General features: G+C 38.1%; 1 protein-coding gene across 7 annotated transcripts in view; it reads left to right on the plus strand.

Moving 5' to 3' along the window:
• TASOR2 (transcription activation suppressor family member 2) overlaps nt 1–19,828 on the plus strand; it is a 92,774-nt gene that overhangs the window by 63,014 nt on the left and 9,932 nt on the right. For all 7 annotated transcript variants that reach the window (XM_062211037.1, XM_062211038.1, XM_062211035.1 and 4 more), the window contains 3 exons: nt 3,287–4,163; nt 5,572–6,001; nt 10,097–13,885. In XM_062211037.1, coding sequence (XP_062067021.1) covers nt 3,287–4,163; nt 5,572–6,001; nt 10,097–13,885 — 5,096 coding nt within the window. The remainder of the gene's footprint in view (nt 1–3,286; nt 4,164–5,571; nt 6,002–10,096; nt 13,886–19,828) is intronic.

Genomic DNA, 19,828 nt, shown 5'->3' on the forward strand with positions numbered 1-19,828 from the left:
CCTGACCATGCCTCGGCTGTTGTGGCCATTTGGAGAGTGAATCAGCAGATGGAAGATACATTTTTCTCTTTCTTTCTCAACTCTTGCATTCTCCCCCTCTCTGTTTCTCTGCCTTTCAAATTCAAAAAAATTATGTAAATAGATAGATATATTCTTAGCAGTATCACTTGAGTTCTTTGTGCTGAACTGGCTTTCAGATACTTATTTATACATTGATTGATGGGAGGTAGTATACAATTGGATATTGCAGAATAGTGAGGCCAGAAAAAGTTTTCAGATTGTATGTTCAAAAATAGGCTAATTTGTAGTACTTATATCTGTAAGTATTGTGCAGACACATTCCAAGATAAAATTTCAAGATAATCTCTTAATTCCATTTCTTAATCATTTATACTAATTTCTTTCAGTTATTGAAGTATTAGAGTTTAATAAGGCAGATGGAACATAGCCATATTAGTCTCAGTTTGAAAATTACTGATTTAAATTTTTTATCAGACTCAAAGAATTGTTTAAGTCAATCATTTTGTTACTGAAACTAATGACTTTCTCTTCTTGAGTTTTTAATAGTTTTTTATTCACTGAACTGTAGATTTTTTTATACAGTTCACTCATGTTGTCTTTTCATATCTGTATGTCTTAAATAGAAATTATCACTGTTGTATTTTTAACTGTGAATCTAAAACAAATCCATAATTGATTTATGTGAGACTATATATATTTATTAAACTGTACCGTTTTTCTTCAGTGATATTTGTTATATAGGCTTTACTTATAAGTGATATATTTAAGAGATGATATAGGTATATATGTATATATATATGCCATAATATTATTAAAGATGGGATGAAGAAAGTATCAGTAAATGATCAGATCACAAAATACATGTTTTCAATATACCCATGAGACTAAAAAGATAATTTTGAGCTTTAGATTTCTTTCTTCCATCTACCTCCCTTGGATTTTGCTATTTTAAATAAAAACTGGGCACTGATAGATTAATTTTATTTTCTTTCCCATGTACACCCTCCTAATTCTATTAAGTGCTTTCATAGCAGGTTGTTAATTCATTTCAAACCTGCTACTATTTAATTTTGTAAAGGAACACAGATAGTTTTGCTATCAATCCAGTGATCTACAACAGGGACTTGCTATTTAGTATAGTTGTGAACTTCATCCTTCATAATGGCAGCATTTAAGGAGTAATAATTAATGTTCTGAGACTACCTAAGCAAATCACAGGAGAATGTAAATTTTCTAATGAAAGACAAATGGATAGATTTGATTGTCTACAGAAAAGAAGGCTATCAGTAGATTTGCTCTTTTGCAAATAAAGGGGAATGTTTTCAGTACTGGAAATAAAATTGTAGAAGGTGATGAAATTAGTGATTCTGAATAAGAGCGAATCTAAGGGTCATGACTTAATTTTTTATTCATATCATTATTCCTATACGTTACAATTAAAATCAGCTTATTTTCTTTTGAAGATTTATTTTATTTATTTGAATGACAGAATTACAGAGAGAGAGGTCCTCCATCCACTGGTTCAAATGGCCGCAATGGCCAGAGCTGAGCCAATCTGAAGCTAGGAGCTTCTTCAGGTCTCCCACATGGGTGCAGGGGCCCAAGGACCTGGGCCATCCTTCGCTGCTTTACCAGGCATTAGCAGGGAGCTGGATTGGGTGTAGAGCAGCCAGGACTTGAACTGGAGTTCATATGAGGTGCTGGTGCTGCATCCAGGGCTTTAACCCACTTCGCCACTGTGCCGGCTCCTAAAATAATTTTTCTTTCCTTTTTCCTTTTGATTGATTTATTTATTTGAAAGGTAGAGTTACAGAGAGGCAGAGGCAGAGAGAGAGAGAGGTCTTTCTCCTGCTGGTTCACTCCCTAGATGGCCACAACAGCTGGAACTGTGCTGATCCAAAGCCAGGAGTCAGGAGCTTCTTCCAGGTCTCCCACATGTATGCAGGGACCCAGAGACTTGGGCCATCTTCCACTGCTTTCCCAGGCCATAGCAGAGAGCTGGATCAGAAGTGGAGCAGCCGGGACTTGAGGCGGCGCCCATATGGGACTCTGGCACTACAGGCAGCGGCTCTACTGGCTACGCCACAGCACCAGCCCCATCCCTAAAATCATTTTTAAAAAATCTATTTGAACATTGGTGGTTTCTTGAGAAGTTTTGAAGGGGACATGGTTCTGAGAAAGACTATAATATGTACTTCAAAATTCTATATAAAGTTTTTAAAAGATTTATTTATTTACTTACTTGAAAGAGTTACAGAGCAAGGGAGAGATATACAAGATATTCCATGGACTGGTTCACTTCCCAGATGGGTACAGTGGCAAGATTGTAGCCCAGAGCTTCACTTGTGTCTCCCTCATGGGGGCAGCAGGGGCCAAACACTTAGGTCATCTTCTACTGCTTTTCCCAGTTGATTAGCAGGGAGCTAGATCAGAAGTGGAGTAGCCAAGACACCAACTGGCGCCCATGTGGGATGCTGGCATCACAGGCAATGGCTTTACCTGCTATGCTACAATGCCTGCCCCTCAAACGTCTATATTCTTTTCCCTCCTTTCCTCCTTCCTTCTTTCCTTCCTTCCCTGCTTCCCTCCCTCCCTCCCTTCATTCCCTTTTTTTGGATTTATTTATTTGATTTATTTATTTGAAAGAGTTACAGAGAAAATCGATCTTCCATCCCCTAGTTCAGTCCCCAGATAATGATGGTGGCTGGACCAGGCCAAAGCTGATAGCTTCTTCCAGGCTTCCCATGTGAGTAGCAGGGACCCAAGGACTTGGGCCATCTTCACTGATTTCTTAGGCCTTTAGCAGAGAGCTGGATCGGAAGTGAAACAATCAGGACTTGAACTGGTGCCGATATGGGTTGGCTGTATCACAGGCAGTAGTTTTACCTGCTATATCACAATGCCAGCCCCAAACTTCTATATTTTTAAGTCCCAACTAGATTGTAAGCTCTCCAAGGCAGGTCTCATTTCTATTTTCCATTTGTTTTATTTCTTTTTTTATATTTCTTAAGCTAACATATAGTCCAGTAAGTACATTTTTCCCATTAAATTAATGAATATACTTAGGATTTGTTCCTTTGGTTGATGCGCCATAATTGATATGAGGGTTGGAAGAGATGGTGAAACTTTAATATGTAATCTGTGTAACTTATCTTGAATATGTTGACTTAACCATTAATTTTTGCTAAGGCATAGTAATATGGTAGAGAATTCTATGAAAAGCAAACATTATATTGTCTTTTTTTCTCTTCTTTTCATATGGAAGCCAAAGGAGAAACTGTTTCACAGCTTGAATCACAAGTTTCATCAGATGGCCCAAAAGATGCTATTAATGTAAATACAGCTCAACCAGAAAATACCACAGTGGATCAGAAAGATCTTACTGAAAACTCCATTATTAACTATGATTCCCAGGCCCTAAATATGTTAGCTGACCTAGCATTACGATCTGCTACTTCTTCCACGCTATCAACTGAGCCTAGAAACCTTCCTTGCACTGAATTGCTACAAAATGATAATGTGCTCCCTAAAGAAAGTACTTTGCGAGGTACATCTGACCATGAATATCATAGGGGAATTAAAAGTCAGAAAGGTGGACTATTAGTTAAGCCATCCTCTGATAAGAAGAGTAATTCAGGGTCAGACTTAACTGTCAGCCAAGATGAAGAGAACTTGGTTTCTTGTAGTCAGGCCCCTGCAAAAGTCCAGTCAGCACTTACTGCGGAAACGTCAGCCCCTTCAGATGCAAGCCAAAACACTTTTGTTGCTGTGGAACATTCATATGCCCTACTCCTTGCAGAACACTCCAAGAAATATCTACAACAGAGAGGGATACCAGGTCCTGCCTTTGCCAAGAATGGGACAAAAGGCCCTGATGCAGGAACCCCAGTGGGAAAAGTCATGCCTTTTCGGCATCAGCAAAACACCTCCCCACTACAAAAGCTTTCTGAGGATCCATTGATAAAGCGCAAGAGTCGATTGATGTCTTCCAACCTTAAAAATGTTTATTACTCTCATAACGTATTTAGTTGTGATGGCTCCTTGAAGGTCACATTCAAATGTGAAGCAGAATATGCATTCAGCTTAGATAGCAAATATACAAATAATCCACTAGAAAAAACTGTTGTAAGAGCATTACATGGGTAAGTATGAGTGAAATATAATGCAAATGATGTAACTTTTCTGTTGAGATCAGTGTACTGAGACAAGAAACCTGTGCGAGACTTTGAGGAAAAAGAAGTGTTATGTTGTGTGTGAAAGTAGTTTGGTAGTGTGAGATAGAGATTATGCTTTACAGACTTAAGTTCACGAGGAAATATTCAAAACATTGGTCAGAGTAATAGGAACTGAGTGGTTTTATTTAGGGTTGTTCTATTAATCTTCCTTAAGAAGGGATTAAAGCAATAATAATAGGGTAGTTAACAGCCAGGCTTTGCAGTTTAGACTAATCTAGGTTTGAATCTAGGCTCTTCAGTTTATCACCTCTGTACTGTGGGCAAGTTATCTGCTTCTGGACACTGCTTTTCAGTCTTCATTGTGTATATGTATTATCCAAGGAGTTCACTGAACTGCAGATTCTAGGGTAGTCTGTTTGGGATGAGGTCAAGAATCTACATTTCTAACAAATTTCCAGGTGATGCCAATGGAGGATGACAGTCTATGGGCAACACTCTTAAGAGTATGGGTTTAGTAATGGTTATATCCTAAGGTGATTACATATATTAGGGTTTTGCACAGTGATTGGCCCATGACTGTTGGCAGTTAGCATTAGCTATATGGAATGACCCAATGGAATTTACAGTTATCAGATTTCTTCCCTTGCACCTATTCATATATACTTATATTCACATATATACTTAAGCTTATAAGAATCATTTCCTTAGCTTTAATCCTGTTTAACTGCAGCCTAACAATGCAGCTTCCCTAAATCATTCTCAGTCTATCTGCTTGCTTTAACCATTCAGAGGCAAGAAATGTTTTATATGTCATTTTGTAGTTTTATGATATTAACTGTAATCTAAAACAGTATATACAATTCAGCTAAATTGCCCAGATATTCTAATTTTTAGACTTTTTCAACAATTAGAAGACAAAAATAAGAAGTATTTTCTATTTGTGTTATAGTAAAAATTATAAGACACAAGTCTTATACTTAGAACACAAAAATATTAATTAGCCAGAATTAGGAAAACCAAGGCAATAAGGATTTGGGTAGTTGCTTTGAAAGCATTATTCATATCTTAAGTATATCATGTCCAGCAAAAGTTTATGTTACAGAAAAGCAAATGCTGGTCTAGGATTTGGGAGATCCATGTTCAGACGATGGTGATACAGGTTTCATGATTTGAAAGAAGTCACCTACATATTTTGATTGTCAGTTCTATTCTTTCTAAATGAGTGGGTTAGAGTTATTTGCAAGTTTCATATTTATTCATGTTTAAATTTAAAAATAAAAAGGCAAAACTGAAGTTAATAGTAGAGACTTTTATGATAAGCAACCAAAAGAACTATTTTTAGTGATTTTTGTGTGTTCTTTCTTTAAAATCTCAGGCCCTGGAACACTGATTTGCCTGATAATGTGGAGGAAGTGAAGCTTTTACTGCATATGTGGGTAGCTCTGTTTTATAGCAATCAGAACAAAGTCATAAGATCATCCCGAAAAGTGGTAGAACACAGCAACCCAGCAAAATATGTGTCTATAAATAGTACATTAGAATCTTTTGAACTCAGTGAATTTGAGGAGTTCCCCAAAGTGGAAAGATGTTCTGCAGACCCTCTGTTGGAAACAAATGAAACTTCCAAAGGTTATGCTCCGGAAGTGTCCTTCCCTGACCATAACTGCTTGCTTCCTTTCATTAAATCACCTCCTGTCAAAGGCTTGGAACTCTGTGTACAGAATGAACAGAAAGAAATTTTTGCAGGAGAGTGTCATCTAGATACTTCAGAAAGCCAGAATTTCATCTGTTCGTGTAATAGTGAGGTAAGACTAATACTGTAAATGCTGGCATTACTTTTGCAGACATTTTCAGTTTTTTGTATATAAAGTCACATTCAAAACAAGGTATTGTTTACTTCAGAAAGGTGAATTCTTTAGGTATACAAGGATTATTAGACCAAAAATTTGGTTTTCTTTAAGTGTCACTCAGTTCTCTGCAGGTGAATCTTATCTGTAATCCTGATGGAAAGAAACAGTAGGAGAAAATCATAGGTCAAATATTTTGGAAGTTCACCATAATTGTGTTATTAGTTTTATCATTTGGAATAGATTGTTTATTCTCTCTCAACTTATTTTCTAAATAAGTTGTTTAAAAAAGAAACATTTATTTGAAAAGCTGAGCGACAGAGAGGGAGGGAGAAATAGATCTGTATGCTGGTTCACTTCCCAAATTGATGCAACAACAAGGTCTGGGTCAGGCTTAAGCCATGAGCCAGGAACTCGACTGTTTTTAACTGATATCCAGCCACACCAGATAATCCAGATATTAACTGGAACAAGTCAAAAAGTTGTAACAAAATTCTAAGTAAATGAATTGACAAAATGCCTGTCATTTTATGCTTTCAGTATGGATTTATTCTAGAATAAATTAGCATGGATTTAGATAGCACCTATGATGCCTGTCTTAACATTGGGTAAGCAATAATTCTAAACCTGGGTTACTCATTCCGTTTGTGAGCTTTAGAGGGCTTACAAAATGGCAGGATCATTATCAAAGTTAAGATTTTGGGAGCGGCTGGCGCCACGGCTCAATAGGCTAATCCTCCTCCTTGTGGCGCCAGCACACCGGGTTCTAGTCCCGGTCGGGGTGCCGGATTCTGTCCCGGTTGCCCCTTTTCCAGGCCAGCTCTCTGCTATGGCCCGGGAGTGCAGTCCTTGGACCCTGCACCCACATGGGAGACCAGGATAAGCACCTGGCTCCTGCCTTCGGATCAGCGCAGTGTGCTGGCTACAGCGCACCGGCCGTGGCGGCCATTGAAGGGTGAACCAACGGCACAAGGAAGACCTTTCTCTCTGTCTCTCTCTCTCACTGTCCATTCTGCCTGTCAAAAAAATAAAAAAAATAAATAAATAAAAGATTTTGGGAGCATACATGCCAGATAGTGTCCTAAGCCCTTTAAAATCACAATAACTCAATTCTCAAACCAATGAGGTAAGGACTATTAGTCTCCACATTCTGTAGATAAGCAAACTGTGGCATAGAGAAGCAAGGAAATTGTTGAAAATCATGCAGTAAATTCTCAAGATTCAAATCTAGACAGCCCTAGACGTTTGTCAATGTCAGATTCAGTGTATGTGGGTACATATATAAGGAGTCTACAAAAATTCATGGAGAGTGCATTTTTTGAAAGAACTATACATGAATTTCAATTGTTTTTGCACCAAAATAAACTTTTCTCATTTTTGAAGTACCTCTGTAAAGATGCATATTTTTGTGTTTATGTGTATTGTAGCCATATATGTGCTTTTTTCCCCCGAAGATAGAGTTCAGAAAATTCATCTGATTGTTTAAGAGGTACATAAAAAACAATTAAGAATTAGCACCTTAGTGTAAGAAAATGTAATTTATTCAGGCAAATTTTGATTACTATCCATATAAATATTTCTTTTATATATATATATATGATATATTATATGACTTATTTGTTTATTTGAAAGAGTTAGAGTGAGCTTCCATCCACCAGTTTACTCCTCAGATGGCTACTACTGCCATGGTTGGACCAGGCTGAAGCCAGAAGCTTTATCTGGGTCTCCGGCATGGATGGCAGGGGTCAAACATTCGAGCCATTTTCTGCTGCTTTTCCCAGGCCATTGGATTGGAAGTGGAACAGCTGGGACACTAATCAGTGCCTATATAGGATACTAGTGTTGCAGATGGCAGCTGTTTTTTGCAGATGGCATTGCCCCCTACACGTAATAGTTTCTTAAAGTACCTTTTGGGGGCTGGTGCTGTGGCTTAGCAGGTAAAGTCACCATCTGCAGTGTCGGCATCCCATATGGCTGCTGGTTCAAGTCCCAGTTGTTCCACTTACAAGTCAGCCCTCTGCTATGGCCTAAGAAAGCAGTGGAAAATGTCCCAAGTCCTTGTGCCCTTGCACCCATATGGAAGACCTCGAGGAAGCTCTTGGCTCCTAGCTTCGGATTGGCACAGCTCTGGCCATTGCAACCATCTGGAGAGTGAACCAGCAGGTGGAAGACCTCTCCCTGTCTCTCTCTAACTCTGCCTTTCAAATAAATAAATTTTAAAAATAGTACCTTTTGCTTATTGTAATATTTAATGGTAATGTAACTATCATCATACTATTCTTAGGAATAATTTTTGGCAAACATGAAAATACAGCATAAAGAACTATAAAATGGAATATTAAAATTAGTGATTACTAACAATCTTTCTAGCATTTATACAGGTCAAATCTGATCCAAAGTGCTTAGGACAAGTGTTTCAGATTTTGGATATTTGTGTAGACTTCACCAATTGAGCATCCCTAATGTAAAATCTAAAATGCTGTACAATTCAAAAGTTTGAATTCAATACCCAGAGTATTTCAGTTTGGATTCAGATTAATAATGCTCACTCTATAATTGAAAGTTTTTCCATCATCTTTGAGTTATAGTGCCTGCAGTTGAAAAGATGCACAGATTTGTTGTATATGCCATTCAATTCCTCAACAAGTGATTACCTTGGGATATGAAGGGGGTTCCAGACAGGTACCAGAAATCAGTGGCATGTTGTTGTACTCATATGCTGAATTGAGTTCTTTATAATATTAGACTTTATTTTAGAAATATCACACTGTATCTGAAGTAAATAGATCAGGGCAGGCATTTGACCTGTTGGTAAGCTGCCACTTGGAATGCCCACATACCATATCAAAGAACCTGAGCTTGAGTACTGCCTCCACTCCCAGTTCAAACTTCCTGCTAATATACATCCTGGGAGGCAGTAGGTAATGGCTCAAGTAGTTGAGTTCCTTCTGCCCACATGGTTTGAGTTCCCAGCTCCTGGTTTCAGCTTGACCTAGGTCTGGCCATTGTAGGCATTTGAGAAATGAACCAGTGCATAGGAGCTCACTTGCTCTCTCTGCCTACCGCCCATAAATAAGTAAATACATTTAAAAATAATTTTTAAATATATCACGATTGTCATGTTGGCATTTCACTAAGACCATGAGGTGGCCAAATATTATCAGCCATAGCTGGGTTGGGGGAATAGCACATGAATATTCTCAGAAAAATTCCTGCCATCAAGACTTTTCTAATGTTTTGTCTACATAAAACTTCATCTCAGGCCCACCCTGCTGCCTAATTAGGTTAATGTTTCTTCGGTTAAGACAGAAAGGGTTTTAAAGAGATTTGAGGCTAATGTGCACCCTGGGAGGCAATGGATGATGGTTCAAGTGCTTGGGTTCTTATCACCCATATGGGAGACCCAGATGGAGTTCCTGGCTCCTGCCCTGCCCAGCCCTAGCTGTTGTAGATATTTGGGAAGTGAACCAGTAGATGGATGATTGCTCTTGCTCTGTCACTGTGCCTTTCAAATAAATAAAAGTAAACTTTAAAAAAAGATAGAGATTTGAAACCCAGATCCTGACTTGCCAGCATGCTTCAAGATACAGTAGGTAATCTGTAAGCGTAAAATCCCAAACATTAGAGGCATAATCTGTATAATCTCCCCATTTTAACATATTCTGAAAAAGACAATACTTGAGACTTTCAACAAAACAAAACAACCTGTCCATAAAGTTATTAGAATTGTCCTCCGGTAGTTCTGCCAATATTTAACCTATGTCCATCTTGTTATTGTTTAATCCCGTCCCTTTGTTTTATGAATGCAAACCACATTGATAAGTTTTATTTTGATCTGTGGAATAAGAAGTATTAAAACAAGAAAGAATTCTGTCCAGTTTTAAGTAAAATGGATAGCTGTGGGAGAAGGGACCTTAATTTATCTGAATTATTTTATTCTCAGTATAGGAGTAGTAGTTAATTTATAGTGTTGCCTCATGGGACAGTTTGAAATGATGGTGTATTTATAGTCTTAACTCATTTATTTGATTTTTTTTTTTTTTATCATTTCAGGTAATTGGGGAAAAAACTAAACAAGAATCATCAGCTAAATTGGAGACTTCTAAACTTATGCTTTCTGATACTGGAAATGCCCAAATTAATGGACTTTCTATTCCTGGTAAAGATAAAACCTTTCAGCAACTTGATAGCACAACAGTGGTTCCTTACAATGATACTATCACACAAGTCCCATTCACCACAACTTACAGTGAGACCAGCAATCAGTCAGTGATGTGCCAAAAGTCTGTGTACAGCACCCTTGAAAGCAAAGTTGATATTTTTCATGCACAAATGCAAACAAACACAGGTGCTTTACAGGACCATATCCATCATAGAAGCCCCATAAGCAATGAATGGCAGCCTTCCTTGGAGAGGACAGATGATACGGGGTATGTAATGATTAATCTGGAACCAGTTACTCTTACATTTGACAAAAATGCCTATGTACCAGTACAGACAGAAGTTGTAAATAGAGGTGATAAACCAGTTACCTTTAATACAGAGTTGATTAAGCAAGTATCACCTACTACAAGTCTGGGACATCCTGTATCCACAGTAGAGAAGTCACAAATACAAAGTCTTGGGGGCATTCCACCTCTAGCAATGTCAGGACAGAAAGGTGCTAATTACCTTTCTGCCTCTTTAGTAACTAGTGGAACACTTGCTGAAGAAACATATTCCTTACAGAAAGAGATACCTCTTACAATCTCATCACCATCTGATAATGCAATGGTAATGAAGGCATTATCGTTAGTTAAAGGTTCTAGTTATCTATCAGCTGATGATAAAATGAAACAGTCTCAAGAACTTTTTATGCAGACTCAGAATCTCTTTAGCATATGTTCAGAAGAGATAGTAGAGCCATCACAGGTTGAAGTAGTCTCACCATCAGCCTCTACTGCCTTGGAGAAAAAGTATTCACTTAACTGCATTCCATCAAAAATCAATACATCAGATGACTCTTTTGAACTAAGAAAGAATGACAAGAGTGGTGTAAACAATGAAAATATGCATTTTGAATCATTTAATTCAATATTTGCCACTAAACAAACCAGCCTGTCTCCAAATAGAGATGAAGTTAGTCTAGAGTTATCAGAGGAGGACTCTGATATTGACTTAACTCTAACAATATCTCCACCTACAAGTCCCAGAAAAGAAATGCCATCTGATGAAATAGAGCAACTTGAGGATGTCCCATTATCAAGTATAGAACTTCAGGATGCAGTTGAAGAAATAGCTGAGCCAGAAGAGGTGACCCTCATGGAAAACAGACCAGTGAATTCAGTGTGTCCTGCAATGTCAGAAAAACTATTAGAAAATAAAGAGAAGAAAAGTGATAATTTACAACCAGTTACTTTAATACTTTCTAAAGAAAATTGTACCCTTGAAATTGCAGAGGAAGTTGTTACCTCCGACTTTCGCTTTGATTCTCTTATTGAAGAAGTGTCACCAGCTTCTAGTCCTGACCCTCCAGTGTCAATTGAAGAAACACGACCAACTCAGACTGTGTCACCATGTAGTTTAATACTTTATGGTACACAGTGTGAGAAAACTAACAGATTCTCCCAGATTGGGTCAGGAGATTTAGCCCTAACAGAAAAAGAAAATTCTTTAATTGGGCCTAACTATACTGAAAGACAAGATAATTTCACTCAGGTACAACAAATTCCACTGTCTGCTGATACACCTCAAGTATTAAGCAATCATCCAGGAATAAAAGATAGACTAGCACTTCCTGGTAAAGTAACAGAGGAAATTGTCCCAACTGAGCAAGATGAGGGTTTATCTTTCTCAGAGAAGGAACAGTGCTATGATACAAAGTTAAACCAGCCTGCCTCAACTGGCCAAAATGAAGGTAATGTCAAGCCTTCCCTTGAAAAATTGGTAAAATCGGGAAATTCATTGCAACCAATTAGCATAGAGAACAGACATTTGGACTTAAAACATCTTGTCTTGGAGTCCAGTGAACGTCCATTTAGTCCTAGAAAGATTAATGAAAATAAGTCTTTGGCTGACACATTAGTTTCTACAGCTACTCTAAGTGATATAATGAATATGCCAGTACAACAGCAGACAAGCCCTAAAAGCATTAAGAAAAATTTCTTTCACAGTGATTTGAAAACAGACTATGGCAGTTCAAGTAAGGCCAATCTGTTGAACTCTGACTCCATTGATGGAACTGATGCTGTGCACCTAGAGATCCCAAAGCTTGGTCCTCCCTCTGATGGTACTACATTAACCCACTATGCATTACCAGTTAGTGTAGAGCCAGGGTTTCGAACACAGGAAATATCTGTAGTCAGAATGGCCAGTTTGCTTAATAGTGAAACTGAAGCTGAGTTACATGAAGAAAACACAGATCTACATGTTGCCAGCCCTCAGTCTAACAGCACATCCACAAAAAGTGAACAAAAAATCTACATGCTGCAAAATACATCATGGGAAACAAAAGAGCTGTTGAATGGTGAGCTTTTCCCCAAGTATGCTGGTCCTTACCAAAAAACAGCAGATACCAGTGAAAATATCAATAAAGAGCCTTCTGCTTTCTCTATTGCAAAATCCTTTGACTCTCTTGTTTGTGAAATCTCTAAAGAGCATGTGGAAAGTAACAGCACTACTGAGGGGTGCAGGGCTGAGGCTGATTCTGAAACCCTAGACAGAGACAGACAGAGCAGTGTGAATTCTGACATATACTATGATGCACTTTCTGAAGACCATGATCAATTAGATGTGGAGGATTCTTATACTTTGAGTGGTAATCATACCAGGAAAAAAGATGCTACAAAAGGTGGTTTTGACACTTTTATGAGGGTAAACAATAATGATAATGAAGGTTGGAGCTACTTTAACAAAGTTCCAGAGCTGGAAACCAGCATTCCACCCAGAAGCTGGGCCATTGGTTTAAATAAAGAAGATAAATGTGTGCCATGCTATATCCAAATCCGAGATCTCCATGGTATTCCTAGAACTTACCCTAACTTTACTATAACAAAAGAGCTCAAAAATACCACAGGAACATTGCATAGCCCGAGGAGGCAGTCAGGCTTGACAGCACACTGTGGCTTGCTCAGCATCTGGACACGCAGGTGGCATGTGCCAGATGACCTCACCCAGAACACCTTAGACCTGGAGTATCTGCGTTTTGCTCATAAGCTAAAACAGTTAGTAAAGAATGGGGATTCTCAGCATTCTACTCCCACCAGTATCTTTCCAAAGGAATCACCTACCCAGATTGTAAATGGAGCATTATCCTTGACAAATGTGTCTGAGGTTCCAATTCTACGTCCTACATCCAAGAACAGAAGTCCCCTTCTGGTAACAGTTGTACATTCAGATGCCAGACAACAGAGTCAGCCCCTGAGAGGCCACTCACCCAGAAATCTTGACAGCTCTCCTCCTTGGAAGGAAAGAAGTAGTTACAGTAGAAATCTTACAAATTCTCAAAGAAATCAGACTGTTTCATTTCACCTCAACAAACTGAAGTACAACAGTGCTTCGAAAGAATCCCGGAATGATATCTCTCTTATTCTCAATGAATATGCTGAATTCAATAATGCAGTGATGAATAACAACCCAGTAGTTTTCCACGATAAAGATTTAAATGCTGATTCTGGAGAAACCACATCTCAAGAGATGTATACATCTTCCCCAAGACGGTCAGCCTCATTTGAAGATATGATTACAGACTTGTGTACCAGTTTACATGTCAAACTAAAAAGTGTTATGAAAGAAGCATGTAAGAGTACCTTCCTGTTCTACCTTGTTGAAACAGAAGACAAATCATTTTCTTTAAGAACAAAGGTAAAGTGCACGTTTGTTTTCATATAATTTTTATTGCCTTTTAATTCTAGTGTTATAAGTAATAAATTTAATAATCTTGGCTTCAGAAAGAAATTAGGGTGTGAAGTGGTATTTAGGTTTCACCTCTCAGTATTTATTTGCATATCAAAGATTGTTTTCCTATAAGGATCTGCCATTTGTTCTCTAAAGATTTGTATGTTTCAGTAGTACAGTGACTAATTTTCACAAAAAGTTATGAATGTCTCAAACATATTTTCAGTGCTGAAATACAGAATCTTCAAAGGCTATTATTGCCCAATTTCCTCTCTTAGGGTATATTATTGAGGGAACCTCTTTTGGTTTTAGTTGTGGTTTTTTTTTTTTTTTTTTTTTAATATAATGTTAGGATAACTGATATTCTGGTTAGTACATGGCTCTGAATTTTTTTTTTTTGCAGAGTTTTTTTTTTTTTTCATTTATTAAACTTTTATTTAATGAATACAAATTTCCAAAGTACAGCTTATGGGTTACAATGGCTTCCCCCCTCCCATAACTTCCCTCCCACCTGCAACCCTCCCCTTTCCCGCTCCCTCTCCCGTTCCATTCACATCAAGATTCATTTTCAATTCTCTTTATATACAGAAGATCAGTTTAGTATATGTAAAGATTTCAACAGTTTGCCCCCATATAGCAACACAAAATGAAAAAAATACTGTTGGAGTACTAGTTATAGCATTAAATAACAGTGTACGGCACATTAAAGACAGAGCTCCTACATAATATTTTTTTTAAATTAATTAATTTTCTATACCATTTCCAATTTAACACCAGGTTTTTTTTTTTTTTCATTTCCAATTCTCTTTATATACAGAAGATCGATTCAGTATATAATTAGTAAAGATTTCATCAGTTTGTACCCACACAGAAATACAAAGTGTAAAAATACTGTTTCAGTACTAGTTATAGCATCACTGCACATTAGACAACACATTAAGGACAGATCCCACATGGGATGTAAGTACACAGTGACTCCTGTTGCTGTCTTAACAATTCGACACTCCTGTTCATGGCGTCAGTAATCTCCCTAGGCTCTAGTCATGAGTTGCCAGGGCTATGGAAGCCTTTAGAGTTCGCTGACTTTGGTCTTATTCTGATAGGGTCATAGTCAAAGTGGAAGTTCTCTCCTCCCTTCAGAGAAAGGTACCTCCTCCTTTGATGGCCCTGTTCTTTCCACTGGGATCTCACTCACAGAGATCTTTCATTTAGGTCTTCTTCTTTTTTCTCTTTTCCATGGTATCTTGGCTTTCCATGCCTACAATACTCTCATGGGCTCTTCAGCCAGATCTGAATGCCTTAAGAGCTGATTCTGAGGCCAGAGTGCTGTTTAGGACATCTGCCATTCTATGAGTCTGCTGTGTATCCCGCTTCCCATGCTGGATCCTTCTCTCCCTTTTTGATTCTATCAGTTAGTATTAGCAGACACTAGTCTTGTTTGTGTGATCGCTTTGACTCTTAGACCTATCAGAGCCATCAATTGTGAACTGAAATTGATCATTTGGCCTAGTGAAATGGCATTGGTACATGCCACCTTGATGGGATTGTATTGGAATCCCCTGGCACATTTCTAACTCCACCATTTGGGGCAAGTCCGATTGAGCATGTCCCAAATTGTACATCTCCTCCCTCTCTTTTTCCACTCTGAAATTTAACAGGGATCACTTTTCAGCTAAAATTTAAACACCTAAGAATAATTGTGTGTTAATTACAGAGTTCAACCACTAGTACTAGAACAACAACTACAACAACAAATACTGAAAAGGATAAAGTATTACATTGTACATCGAGAGTCAGGACAAGAGCTGATCAGGTCATTGTTTCTTATAGTGTCCATTTCACTTCTACAGGTTTCCCCTTTGGTGCTCAGTTGTCACCGATCAGGGAAAACAAATGATATTTTTCTCTTTGGGACTGGCTTAATTCACTCAGCATGATGTTTTCGAGATTCCTCCATCTTGTTGCAAATGACCGGGTTTCATTGTTCCTTACTACTGTATAATATTCTATGGAGTACATGTCCCATAATTTCTTTATCCAGTCTACTGTTGATGGGCATTTGGGTTGGTTCCAGGTCTTAGCTATTGTGAATTGAGCTGCAATAAACATTAATGTGCAGATGGCTTTTTTATTTGCCAAATTAATTTCCTTTGGGTAAATTCCAAGGAGTGGGATGGCTGGGTTGTATGGCAGGGTTATATTCAGATTTCTGAGGAATCTCCAGACTGACTTCCATAGTGGCTTAACCAGTTTGCATTCCCACCAGCAGTGGGTTAGTGTCCCTTTTTCCCCACATCCTCTCCAGCATCTGTTGTTGGTAGATTTCTGAATGTGAGCCATTCTCACCGGGGTGAGGTGAAACCTCATTGTGGTTTCGATTTGCATTTCCCTGATTGCTAGTGATCTTGAACATTTTTTCATGTGCCTGTTGGCCATTTGGATTTCCTCTTTCGAAAAATGTCTCTTGAGGTCCTTGGCCCATCTCTTAAGTGGGTTGTTTGTTTTGTTGTTGTGGAGTTTCTTGATTTCTTTGTAGTTTCTGGTTATCAACCCTTTATCTGTAGTATAGTTTGCAAATATTTTTTCCCATTCTGTCGGTTGCCTCTTCACTTTCCTGACTGTTTCTTTTGCAGTACATAAACTTCTCAATTTGATGCAATCCCAAATGTTAATTTTGGTTTTGACTGCCTGTGTTCCTGGGGTCTTTTCCAAGAAGTCTTTTACTGTACCTATATCTTGCAGGGTTTCTCCAATGCTCTCTAATAATTTGATGGTTTCGGGTCGTAGATTTAAGTCTTTAAATCCATGTTGAGTGAATTTTTGTGGAAGGTGAAAGGTAGGGGTCTTGCTTCAAGCTTCTGCACGTGGAAATCCAATTTTCCCAGCACCATTTATTGAATAGACTGTCCTTATTCCAGGGATTAGTTTTGGATCTTTGATCAAATATGAGTTGGCTGTAGATGTTTGGATTGATTTCTGGTGTTTCTATTCTGTTCCATTGGTCTATCCATCTGTTTCTGTACCAGTACCATGCTGTTTTGATAACAACTGCCCTGTAGTATGTCATGGCTCTTAAATTTAAGTGACATAACCATGGTGAATTCTGACTTGGGAGGAGCTAGAATGTCTTTATTCATAACTGGCTTTCTCATTTTATCCTCTCAGAATTTATTTTTCTTTTATATTCCATATAAACTCTTCTTTCTTAAAACAATTAAATTTACCTAAAGGTTTCAGTATACCCTGATCTAGTTACCCCAATATTGGTATTTCTGAGCCATTTCAGTATATGAACTTTTCATATTTTCAGTCTTGAATTCTTCTGTTATTCCTTATATTTTTTGACCTTGAAAGTTTTGAAGACTACAGGCTAGTTATTTGACAGAATTTCCTTCAGTTTGTGTTCATGTGTTATTTTCTCATAATTAATGCTTTTTGGGCAAGAATATCCAGATATGCACCTTTTGGTACATGATACCAGGAGACCACTGTTGTCAGTTTGTCCCCTTCCTGACTTTTCACTTGGTTAAGATGATCTTTGTCAGGATTCTCCAGTGTAGTTATTTAATAAGCATGCTGTAGTAAAATGTGGGTAATATTTGAGAATGTAAATAAAAATCTAATTCCCTGTCAAACTTTCATGCACAAGATTTATAAACATTTATTGATAATTCTTTGCTGATCATTAATTATTATGATTGCCAAAGGTTATATTGTTATTTCATGATTCCTTCTGATTTTTTTTTTTTTTTTTTTGACTGGCAGAGTGGATAGAGAGAGAGACAGAGAGGAAGGTCTTCCTTTTTGCCGTTGGTTCACCCTCTAATGGCTGCTGCGGCCAGCGCATCTCGCTGATCTGAAGCCAGGAGCCAGGTGCTTCTCCTGGTCTCCCATGTGGGTGCAGGGCCCAAGGACTTGGGCCATCCTCCACTGCCTTCCCAGGCCATAGCAGAGAGCTGGCCTGGAAGGGGGGCAACCAGGATAGAATCCAGCGCCCCAACCGGGACTAGAACCCGGTGTGCCGGCGCCACAAGGCAGAGGATTAGCCTGTGAAGCCAGGGCACCAGCCTCCTTCTGAATTTATTAGCATTCTGCAATAGAGCTTTCCCTTTTCTTCCATTTATTTACTTAATTATTTGCTTCTATATATCAGTGTGGACCATGGTCCATATTATACTCAGAGTTTACTGTAACATTCAGATACTGTAACACTCAGAGGATTACTGTAACAGTCCTCCTAGACCCAACCATTCAGAGTCCTTTTAAGCCAGCTTCTGCATCCTTTTAAGTGATCCCCATAATTCATTGGTAACTTTCTTATTTTATGGTGCAAAAAATGATGTTCCAGGCTTGTCTCATATTTTCCCTGCTCAAGTCTTGAAATCAGTCATATTTTCTAAACACCATGTTGGTTTTAGTGAAAGAGCATTTAGAATAAAGATCTAGGCAGTGCATGAATTCATTGCCATGAGTTGTTACTGCTTCAAGGTCTTCTCAGCACTGTTAAGTGTAAGAAATGAACATGGAAATTCATATCCCCAGTTCCAACCCTAGCACCAAGGTTGTGCTGACATTCCTTTCCATGGCTGGAGCTCCTTTATCTGAGAAAGCTGGCTCCTTCTGTCCTGCATGTATTGACTTGTTGCAAACCCATTTGCCTCATGTCATCAGACCTATCTGGGGCATTTATCAAGAGCTATTTTTCCAAATATGCCACAAATATGCCAGCTGCCTTTCCCTCACCCTTGCAGCAGAAATTTGTGTTCTGACAACAGCAGTCCTGTCCAGTATATATTTTAGATTCCTCCAGCATGGCTGGAACAAAGAGTTTGCTGTCAAGAGATGAGTTTGAAAACATCAAGAGGGACCTTGTTAAGAAGGGTCTCATTAATTACACTAGGTAATTAGAGTTTATCCTGAAGTGACTAAAGATCCCTGAAAAGTATTTTAACATGATTAACAACTTTTGATCAAATGGATACTGGTTGAAAAAAATTTAAGATAACAAGTCTTAACTTAAAGCTACCTATTGTTACTAGAGTCACAATTACTTCTATAAGGTGACTCATATTTGGTGCCATTTAAGTATGATATTAAATGACTTGATTTATCCCCCTCTAATTTGTGGAATCTGTTCTAGCATAACTGATATTTTTTTTCTCCTGCTGAAGATCCTTTTGTTCTTCAGAATCCTTAATAAATGGTTGCAGGATTTTTTTTTTTCTTCATTTCTCCATACCCTTCATCTTTGATCTGAATTCTATGCCATTTTGGTAAGTTGTAGTTGAAAAGACAAAGCATTGAATGGCTTTCAAGTCTTTCTGAAGGCTTTTGGTCTGCAAAAGCAATTTGGAGATTTTTAAAAAATTTTTCACCATGAATTAAATTTAATTTTATTTGGTTAGTGATAATCCTATACCCTAGTGTGCTACAATGAGCACTCAGCCATGTTTCTGTTTTGCCACAGTGAACAAAATACTTGTTTTCTTTTTTGCTTCCATATTCTCAAAAGCAGCAGTTGCTGAACAACAGGCCCATTCCACTCACATGCACTGTTAGGAAATATGGAATGCATCCCCTGAAAAAAAAGATGTATTACAGGCCTGTAAAGGAGATGAGGGAGGGGAAAAAAAAACCCCAAAAATCCAGATCCATCTCCACATTCAAAAAGAGGTTTGAGAATTTACAGAGCTAGGGAAAATGAAACATATCTGAGCAAAACTATGTGGTGGAATATAGCACAAAAGAAAGGGATGTCGGAAGCCCTTTGAGCATGCATATTAAAAAATCGTGTTTTTGCATGCATAACATGTTCAAAGATAGCTGAAATGTTACGTGAATTTTGTCACTTAACACTGTAATGAAATAGTAAGGTGATTCTAGTCTGAGTTCATCTTTGTAGGCTCTAAT

The sequence above is a fragment of the Lepus europaeus genome, chromosome 14 (assembly GCF_033115175.1).
Source record: "Lepus europaeus isolate LE1 chromosome 14, mLepTim1.pri, whole genome shotgun sequence".
Lineage (NCBI taxonomy): Eukaryota > Metazoa > Chordata > Mammalia > Lagomorpha > Leporidae > Lepus > Lepus europaeus.